We start from the raw sequence: 10,304 nt of genomic DNA on the forward strand, positions 1-10,304 counted from the left end.
CTTCCGATGGCATTTTATTTCCGAAGTGAAAGGGGGGAAATTTAACTGAAGATGAAGAAACATTCCTTTTTAGTTCTTTTGATTCTGATGTTCCCTTTTACCTCACCCCCCACCCCCTCTTGTCCATTCTAGTCTTTAATTATAAGTGCTTTCAAATTAACAGCCTTGTCAGTCCTGTGTGAGTCCACATGTCTGGAGAGGAGGGGGGACGTTCCCACTGCACCAGAAAGGGGAAAGGATATGAAAAGGGGGGTACAGCAGCATTTTTGACCACACAGAAAGCTCCAAAACACTTTGAGCAGGTGCCTGGGCAGTTGGTGTGGGGAGGGGATGCTGTGTACAGTAATTAGGATGTAGATACCTGCAGTCTGCCAGCCTTGTCCAAAGCAGATTTTAAGTTGTTTCTCCCCTAAGCCCCCACGGGTGTCATTTTAACCATCAACTTTACCTTCGAAGCTGTTAATTTCTGACTATTTTTCCTCTTTTCCCTATCCAGATTACCACTTTGTGACCCGAGAGGAAATGCAGAAAGAAATCGATGCTGGTGAATTCATCGAGCACGCAGAGTTCTCCGGAAATATGTACGGGACGAGGTATGCAGCCGAGACGCTGTCGCTGCTGAGCCCAGGCAGTGCCAGGAACTGAGGTGATGGTGCAGGAAAAAATAGTTGAAATTAGCAACTCTGTTTTCTCCCAAACACACAGGTTCTTGCCATAAGCAGAGCCTTTCATCGAGATAGCGGGGTCCTTGTCAGCTTTATTCAGACTGCAAAATTAACTCTTGCAGAGGGTCAGCTTGTAATAATTAAATCATTGTTATGTTGTGAGATTCTCTAGCCACCAGTGTTTGAGGGATGCTGAAATAGCTGCTTTTCTTGCGCAGAAGAAGGGGTAGTTTTCATGGACAGCCAGCAGTGTGCGCTGTGGCAGCCTGGAAAGCCAACCATATCCTGGGCTGTATCCAGAGCAGCGTGGCCAGTAGGTCGAGGGAGGGGATTCTGCCCCGGTGCTCTGCTCTGGTGAGACCCCACCTCAATTGGGCTTGTTCAGCCTGGAGAAGAGAAGGCTCCAGGGAGACCTTATAGTACCTTCCAGTGCCTGAAGGGGCCCAAGAAGAAAGCTGGGGAGGGGGGGATGCTCCATCCCTGGAAGTGTCCAAGGCCAGGCTGGATGGGGCTTGGAGCAACCTGGTCTAGTGGAAGGTGTCCCTGCCCATGGCAGGGGGTGGGCTGAATGGGCTTTAAGGTCCCTTCCAACCCAAACTGTTCTACGATACGACTGTTTATGCTCTGTGATACTTTCCATGTGTTTGCAGAGTGTAGTGGGCAGAGCGGAGACTTCCCCTCCTTATCCCTGCGTTACCTAATGGGCTGAAAGCGATGAATTCAGGAGCAGGAGCGGTATCTGTGTTGGCTGTGCATGCTGCTTTGGTAAAGTGGCTGCTTAGAAGGGATAAATTGCATGGCACCCTGTGACCAGGGTTAAAGAGTTAGGTGGATTTTAAAATAGCATTGCCCTTGGCACAGAGCTGGTGATCAATAAAACATTAAGCTGCAATGTTAATTAGAAGTCAGATATCTTATATAATTATTGTGAGAAAATTGTGGCGCTGTAGTGAAGGACCTGCTAAGGAGGAAAGTTAAATGTTCGTTGGGATATTTAATGAGTTGGATTGAAGACCTGAAACGCTTTTCAGGAAGACTGAAATTTCTTAAAGAGCTGGCTGTGCTTTTTTCAGGATTTTGTGGAGGTGGCAAAGTTTCCTTCTGAGGTTGGTTTCCTTCTGGGAGGTGCCAACGTAAGGCCCCCCCGACGGAACATGCTGTAGGTGTGCAGCTCCGAGGGAATGCTTGGTGGCATTGGGTTTCAGTAACGTAGCCGTTTCAGGGTGACACGTGCGGGCGTCACTGCTGTCACCGAGGTTCTGGCTGTGCTCCCTCTGAGGCTGGGAGAGGAGCACAATCCCCTGCCCTGGCCTTGCTACTTCCAGTGTCGCTGGTTTGGCGAGAGAAGCAAAACCTGACAGCTCATCGTCCAAATACCCAGCACCGAGGAGAAGCCAAGGTCAAGCTCCTTAATCCCTGGCTTCATCCTGCGTGGGACAGGCTTCCTTCCTTCACGTGTGTCCTGCTTAATCCAGCCACAGCGTGGAGGAGACAGCTGCTCTCTGGTGCCTAATACGTAGGTGGAGTTGATTTTGATGCCTTTTCTTCAGGGTGGGAACTGAGAAGACATCTCAGCCCATTCCTTTGTAATTTGCAGGAATTCAATACTTGTACCAAATGAAATTACGTGCTTGGGTTTGTTTTTGAGGTGCTTTTCTCCCTGGCCCTTTTCATCTTCAGTCCCCCCTGCATATTCGTGCTGCCTGTGGTGGTGGGCGTGCAGGGTGGGAGGCTAAATGAACCCAAATCCTCTCTTCAATAACGACCAGTTTTCAAGCAAAACAAATACAGAAACTCTCCAAGCCAGTGTTTCCTCTACAAGTGCCTAAGGATGTTTCTCATCAGATGCCCAGAGAAGCTGTGGATGCCCCATCCCTGGAAGTGTTCAAGGCCAGGCTGGATGAGGCTTGGAGCAACCTGGTCTAGTGGAAGGTGTCCCTGCCCATGGCAGGGGGGGTTGGAACTGGATGATCTTTAAGGTCCCTTCCAACCCAAACCATTCTATGTATGATAAAATGGAGAGTGTCCCTCATGCTCATCAGCTAATAATAGTGAATAACTAAAAATTAATTGCTTAAATTTAGCGCCCTGAAAGGGCCCTGTCTGTGGTATCGCCCTGAGTCCTGCCCACACAAATGAGAATTTCTTTGAAGCTGCCTTAAATTAGAGTCTGGAATCAGGTGTGCAGGCACAGGTCTCTTTCTCGGGGCTCTGAGAGCTGCTGGCTCCTTGCAGATCAGTTGTAGTGGGAGTTAGTTTATCCCTGGTGATACCAGGTGAAGCCTGCGGCTTTCATATGGCAAACCAAGCTGGTCTGGGGAGGTTTTGTGGTTTCGCAGGGGATGGGGCTCAGACCTGGGTGCTGGCTGCTGCCCACCCAGGCAAGGCAGCAAAGCTCTGGACAGGGCACGGTGCTGGTCTCGCGGCTTTGCTTCAGCTTTCTCCTTCCTGTTGGGGTTTGTGAGCTGTGTTGTGGGACTCCCAGGTCAGGAGCAAAGTCACCGGCTGCCTCCGTCCTCCCGCGTGACCCGTCACAGTGGTGTCTCTGCAGGCACTAGACCAGGCCAGCTGCGGGACCCCATGGCTGCTCTTCCCCCTCTCCAGCGTGAGGAGGGCTGCTCTTCCCCCTCTCCGGCGTGAGGAGCTCACAGCGCCGCCGTGTTGGGGTGCTCCATTGCTCCTCTGGTCCCCAGGGCTCTTCTGGGCTCGCAGGCTCCCAGAAGCCTTTACACCTTTCCCCATCTCAGCTCTGCTCCCTGTTTGCCAGCGCCGCCTCCATCCTTCCCAGCTCCGTTTGAAGAGAGCTGTTGCGAAACTGCGGTACCCGTGGCTCCAGGACTCACCTGAGCTCTCACATCTCCGCTCGCACCCCACCAACAGCAGAGCTGTGGCCGTCAGCAGCTGCTGCGTGACACCCATGGGTGCTTTCCCTCGGGGCTGGTGAGGACCCAGTCTTCCCCAGCTGGCACAGGCAGGAGCGGGGCTGGTGGGGAGGGCTGGGTGTCCTGAATCCTGTTCCCTTAGAGCTGTGACTTCCCGTTCCTGGGGTGTCGGACAACACAGAAGCATTTGTTTAAGGGAGCCTTCTTTGCGGAAGGCATCAGGGACCAAACCTTGGTGGTGCAGGGTGATGGGTTGGGGTCCAAAGCTGTGCGCTGGGTATGGGCAGGGAAACAAATCGGAAGCTGGCTGTAGGGCAGCATTGTCTCTTGCCATTGCATGACCTGAATGCACGACCTCAAAAGCTGCAGCACCACCTCTGCGCTCCTGCCAGGGCTTCTCTCCACACTGTGCCTCATGCCACGAAGCCCTGGCTTGAAGGACAACCTGTTCCCAGCACGGCAAATACTGACTGAAAAGTCTCCCAAGAGGACTGCTACCTGGTAACTAGTCCAGGTACCTCCAGTGAGAGGGTTGGCGTGGGTGCTTTTCAAGGGAGAATTGTAGGTGCTCCGGATCAAGCCCCAGGCAATTCCCCCATGCTGGGGAAGAGATACTGAGAGCTGCCACTTCCAAAATATTTTCCCAGCTGTGCGTCGTGCGACCCAGGCAGGAGCATCCATCTCCATCGGGCATCCTTCAGGAGAACGTGTGGGCATGGAAATGGCTGGGTCTCTGAGGAAGGAAAGTTCTCAATGGTTTTGCTCTTCGGTGAAGGTCGCTCCTGTGCTTGTTGAAGGCAGGAGCTTCACGGACTGTGCCCCGGCTACACCGCTTATGGGATAGTCACACGTTACCCACCTTCCATTGTGGCTTTGCCAGCATCTCTAGTAGGAGACAGCAGGTCCCTGCTCCTCTCCAGGGACCCAGAGGATGCCTGGGAAAGAGAAACTGTTTAGCAAGAGCAGAGCAGGTTCTCTCTTCTGCTGCAGTTTGGGCATAGGGTAGCCCTGTGAGGTGAAGAGCTGCTGCTGGAGGGGGACACACCAAACCCCCACTGCTCTGACTGTGTGCTCTGACCCCTTCCCTCTTTGTTCTGTCCCCAGTAAAGGTGCAGTGCAGGCTGTTCAGGCTCAGAACCAGATCTGTGTCCTTGACATCGACATCCAGGGCGTGAAGAACATCAAGAGGACAGACCTCAACCCCATCTACATCTCCGTGCAGCCGCCATCCATAGACATCTTGGTGAGCCACCGCCTTCCTTTGCTGTTAGGCAGCTAGAGGTAATCAGCTCTTGCTCTGAAGCGATGGGGGTTCCCTCATCTGTATGTTTTTTAAGGGCTGTAGAATAAGTGGGGAGGACATTTATGAGCGTGCTGTTACCTCTCCCCAGTCTAACTCCCCAGCCTCTGGCTCCCAGGGATAAATCTTCCTGTGTCCTGATTTCTGAGTCCCTCCTGTACAGTTTCCACACCTCAGCCTGTTTGCCTGCGTTGGGTCATAAACTCCCTCGCCGTGTGATCGGCGTTTAAAGGCATTAATTGTGCTTAAGCTGGGGAGAGAAAGGAGATTTTTGTGTTGAGACTTACCTCCAGCTATGAAAGTTAACGCAAGGGAGGTTGGTTCTCTGTAGCACCAGAAATCTGTAGCCCTCTGGTTGTATGGGACTCAGTGATCGCAGCGTGCCCCTGGGAGACGCAGACTCACTGTCGTGGTTCAGAGAGGGACACAGACGCATACGTGTGACTTGCTGAAGCCATGCAAGGAGTACGTGGCAGAGAAACTCCCCGCTCTTGCTCTCAGCATCTCGGGCAGTCTGTGTTTATCATTGAGTTTGTCGAGGAGGAAGCCAATGGCACCAGGTGCCAGAGCCCAGCAGAGAGATTCCGTCTCTCAGCTGTACCTGGAAAAAAACCCCATGATATATGGGGTGGGGGGATAGAAGAGACTGGGTAGGAGATCTTGACCCCAAACCCGGCCTGGCCACTCATTTGCTCTGGGCTGTAAATAAGGCCCCTCACCCTTTGCAGGGTGTTATGTCACCGTGGTCACCGGCGGTAGCGAATGGCAGAGAGCACTGGCTTGGGGGGTGGGGACAGGGTGGTTTCTGCATTTGGAACACACATTTCTAATGTCTTTGTTGTGGGTTTTAGGAAAAAAGACTACGTGACCGACAGACCGAGACAGAAGAAAGTTTACTGAAGCGTTTGACCGCAGCCCGCGTGGATTTGGAACTTAGTGAGTTCACCTTCGAGTGACGTGCCCGGGAAAGGGGGTGCATTGGGGATCTGGGAGCTGTGTTTTGCATCCCCACCCGACTCATGTTCTCCGAGGAGCGCTGGCGGGGCTCGGAGCACCGTACGGCGTCGTTTCCCACTGCAGTTCCTCGAGGGCGCTTGGCAGAGCAGCGCATTAGCGGTGCCTGAAACAATCAGATGCCACAGGAACTCCAGTCATGCACAAGGGACGACACAGGGAAGGAACATGTTCGCCACTAACGCCTCTCTCCTCATCTCCTTCCCTAGGTAAAGAGCCTGGCCTGTTTGACCTGGTCATTATTAACGATGATTTAGAAAAAGCCTATTCCGAATTGAAGGAGATCCTCCTGGAGGTGAGTTGTTCGGGGCGTTTCTGCCTCACTCCCGAGCAGGCAGGATGAGGGTCGGTCTGTAGGCAGCCGCCTCACGCCCACACTTGGTGTATTTTGAGCTGCTGACATGGTTGAGCACAGATCCCGTAGGAGTGAGGATGGATCAGTGAGCTAAGAGTGGGGAATGGATCCAGTACAGTACTGAGTTAGGGGCAAAATAGCTGCACATCCCTGGACAGTATGGAAGGCGTGTGCTATTTTTGAAGGGCCTCTAAGTTAAACCTTTCCTTGTCCCTAAAGGTGTGTGTGTACTCTGGGCTCGGTGCAGTGGAGACGATCGCTCGTGGTCTCCAGCGCTGCGATACTGTGAATTGTTCCCAAAGTTGTTTTCCTGGTCTCCTTGCAGGAAATCAAGAAGACCCAAGAATCCAGGAAGTCCTGAGCCCGCTTGGACTTTTTAACTTTGTACCTCATTCCCGAAGCACACCACACCGTTTTATTCCGAGAGACATTCCCTTTAGGCTGATCTTCCTCCCAAGTTACCCTAGGATGTTTCTATTAAAAGGAAAGAAAACGAAACGCGGTACGGCTTGTGTTTCTCTTCGCCACGCGCTCGGCGTGGGCTCTCCCAGGTTTGTACCTCGGGCGGACGCTGCGGAAGCGAGCGCCCGGCCTGCGCTGCCCAAGGGCAGAGCTGTTCTGCGAGGTTGTTGAGGAGCTGGCGGAGCGGTCGTGGCCCCGGGGCCTGGCGTAGAATCCCGCTGCAGTATTTGTTTGTGGAGGTACTTGTGCCCAGGACTGCCACTTGAGAACGGGGGGGCTACTTAGGTTGATGTGCCCCCCGCTTCCACCTGCAGACAGAGAGGCTCCCGCCTTTACTGGCACCTGATGTCACAAGGGATGGCATCCTGCTGCCGCTGGTTCCTGCTCTCCTTGCCGATCTGACTACAGCTCCTCCAGGCGCTTCCTGTCGTCCGTGCCTGCCGCCCTCAGCCTCTGCCGTGTTTTGTTGTCGCGGCGTGGGGCCGGGACAGAGCAGCACATCAGCGTGGCTCGATGGCTCTGGCCACAGCCCTTCTGAACAGATGGGTTTGTTTAATAAGCCGAGAGGAGAAGGGAATGGTTGCAGGATGTGACCTATCTGCTGCCCTTTTTTCTAGGGGAAAAGGTACTGTGAGCTTCTCCTTCTCTCTGCCATCCTGACAGCAGCTTGTAATTCACATGTACTTGTTTTTCTGCTTGAGTTTAGGTAGATTTTTAGATGCTCTTATACAACCCGGGGGAGAAAAGATTTCCTGTCCAAGCTCTGCAGCCTTTTTGGATGACATCTTTGAGGGCAGCAATCAATCCCATTTCCTAGGAGAGAATTATTTGATCTAGCCGTTTGAACTGGTCTCTGGCTTGAGACGTGGAGAGCTTTGCCTGGCTGGGAGGGTTCCTTCAGCCTTAACGTTGATGCTGTCACGTAACTTCTGAGCCCTTTGGTCCCTCCAGCAGGTCATATCCTGAGCCTCGGAGGGGTTGGTTCCTCACTGCACCCCTGTACTCAGAGCACCCATCCTGCACCGGAGGTAAGCGTGGGAGAGAGAAAAGCTTCCAGGTGATTAACCGGGATTTGGGGCTGCTGGGAAGGAACGGTTGCTCGCTGGGTCACTTCTCCCAGAGCCTCTTGTCCTGGAGGACACAGGCAGTTTGGGTTTGATCCTTGAGAAAGGGCGAGCCCCTCCTCCCTAGATCAAGCTGGCGTTGTGCAGACCACGAATGGCTGGACTGCGATGCCAGGCTGGGATCAGATCCTCACCAAACCTGTGTCTTGCCAGAGGAGGTTTGTACCCGACACTCAGCTCTCAGGTTTCATCCTCTTCGTATCCCATCTCTCCAGTTTACCCAGCTGCTCTGCTCCAGCACACATTCCCTGTTTGTCCACTTCCTGATTTACTAAGCTCCATCCTCCACGGTTGGGATAGCAGCAAGCGGAACTGAACCTTGGGCAACCCTTTTAATACTCCACTTGTGTTCAGAAGGAGGGTTTGATGCTTATTTTGATCATTTACCTCTCTTGGGCTGTTTTAAATGTATCTTTCATGGATTAGACCCCAAAATCCTTTCTGTTGTCTTGAGTTTCATGCCGCGAGGTTCTCCTTTTGGTTAAACCACCAGGAAAACGCACCCCCCAAAATTTTCTGGGCTGTACCCTCTTCATGGCATCCGGCTCTCCCCTCCCTGACGGTGTGAACCGCCGCGACTGGGCGCTTCCTGCAGCAGCAAGTGACCGACCCCGATTGTTTTCTGAATCATGGGGTTTCGCTGTGGTTTGAGGGACGTGTTTGCAGTGGGGAAACATCCCCTCTAGATGGCAGAAATGACGGCAGGAAAGCACAGGGGACCCACAGAGCGGCCAAACGCCGAGGTGCACGACGCGGTGCTGGCCTCAGTCCGGTGGTCTCCAGCCACCGCGTGGGACCTGCGGTGCTGTCACCACATGGAAATGCCCAGCCGCTGCCTGCTCAGCCCTCCCGCCAACACCCCCGAGAGCTGCACGGCTGCCAGCCCCGAGCCCAGCCTTCCCGTGTCCCTCCAGGAGAGGTGAGTGCTACCCGGGAGCGGGAAAGGGACGATGCTTCGGCCATGCGACAGCTTGGAAAATGGGGAAAAAAATAAAAAAGGAGGCATTTAGCTCACTTGGGTCCCCCTTCCCGGGTGCTGGCAGAGAGGGACGTCCTAAATAACCCACCCCCGATCGCGTGACCCGCTTTTAGCGGCTACCGCTGTGTCTGACAGACGGAAGCAGCGGACGCCTGGATGCCTGGCGCTAATGCGAGGTGATGGGACGGCGAGGGGTGGCGGAGGGACCGGGAGCGTGTTGCTGGAGCCGGGCTGGTCGGCGAGCGGGTTGAGCATCTCTCGCGAGTGATTTTTCGGCAGCTCCCAGCCGTGCCCCTCTCCGGTGACGCGGAGGGGCCGTGCATCAAACCCCGTAACTGGGTGGGCGAAGGCACCTGTTGAAATGGGTTTAATTTCTGGTTCCTCAACACGGCTCGTCTGTTTTAATTACATTTGCAAACATAAATACCTTTCTGGATTTGTGGTTCTGGTGACGGCTCGTTGAGGACGCGGCCATCCCCGCATCCCTGGGGCAGGCGAGGACCGTGCCGAGCATCGCACTTGCGGCAGCCACCGAATTCAGGGTCCTGCACAACCTCAAACGGCGGCTCCTGGTGCTTGATGTGGGGCTGGGATCAAGGGATCACTGTGGCAAAGCGAGGGTACCGGAGTCTCCCTGCCCAGGCATCTTCGGTGATTAAAGATGCTGGTCCGGGTGAGGACCCTGTTTTTTCCAGTCAGGAAGGTGCTGAACACACCAACCAACAGGTTTGGAGCATTTTGGGGTGAAAGTGGGTGAGATGAAGGACAAGAGGGAGCTGATGCTGTCAAACATGGTGTCCCAACAGCCATTAAAAACATTGTCACCTGGGCCCGTGGACCATGGGGATGAATTTCTCCCCGCGAGCACGGCTGTGTCACTGGCTGAGCTGTCAGTCGCTCCATCTCGGGGTACGCCCAAGTGAAAGAATGGGTTTGCTCCTGGGTCGTTTGCAGAAATGTCCTAAAAAAGGGATTATGTACATATATATATTCACTGTTCCATGAGACTGGCACAAAAATGGAGATTTCAGCTTTGGGAAGTATGGCAGCACCTCATCCTACATCTCTGCAGGAGGAGGATGCTGGGGGAGGAAGGCTAATCCCCACGAGAAGCGTGTGTGGGATGATACGAGGAGCCACGCTGGGGAAAAGCTGCTATAAAAACCTGTCCCAGGGGCTCTCCCCGATGGGGACGAGGATATTTTGGAGCTGATTTAAAAAAAAAAATACCCACAATAAATCCCCATAGCACTTTGGCTTCAAAGCGACTGCTTTGCACTTTTACGGGTGTGGGTTTTGCTGGATCCGGGCTGACACGCCGCTTCTGGGGCAGGAGCTGACTACTTTTCCCACCTTCCTGCCTGTCTGAGGTCTTGGCAATAGAAATACCCCTTCAAGAGGCGAACAGGGCGTCCGTGGATTTAGATGCTGAGGTGACCCAACGGCACTGGGATACTGCCTGGGAAGGACATCATGGATGAGGGCAGGCAGCCCCCAAAGCCAGTACCCAAATCATCCTGGGG

The 10,304-nt window shown here is 53.8% G+C and overlaps 1 protein-coding gene across 1 annotated transcript in view; it reads left to right on the forward strand.

The window, feature by feature from the left end:
* The window catches only part of GUK1 (guanylate kinase 1), a gene marked incomplete at its 5' end in the record, with an annotated part of 7,866 nt that extends 1,157 nt beyond the window's left edge, over positions 1–6,709 (forward strand). Inside the window, 5 exons of the mRNA XM_010159902.1 lie at positions 497–593; positions 4,652–4,790; positions 5,699–5,783; positions 6,071–6,156; positions 6,542–6,709. Of these exons, the coding sequence (XP_010158204.1) occupies positions 497–593; positions 4,652–4,790; positions 5,699–5,783; positions 6,071–6,156; positions 6,542–6,577 (443 nt within the window). The remainder of the gene's footprint in view (positions 1–496; positions 594–4,651; positions 4,791–5,698; positions 5,784–6,070; positions 6,157–6,541) is intronic.
* Between the last annotated feature and the right edge of the window lie 3,595 nt (positions 6,710–10,304).

The sequence above is a fragment of the Eurypyga helias genome, unplaced genomic scaffold (assembly GCF_000690775.1).
Source record: "Eurypyga helias isolate BGI_N326 unplaced genomic scaffold, ASM69077v1 scaffold19729, whole genome shotgun sequence".
NCBI lineage: Eukaryota > Metazoa > Chordata > Aves > Eurypygiformes > Eurypygidae > Eurypyga > Eurypyga helias.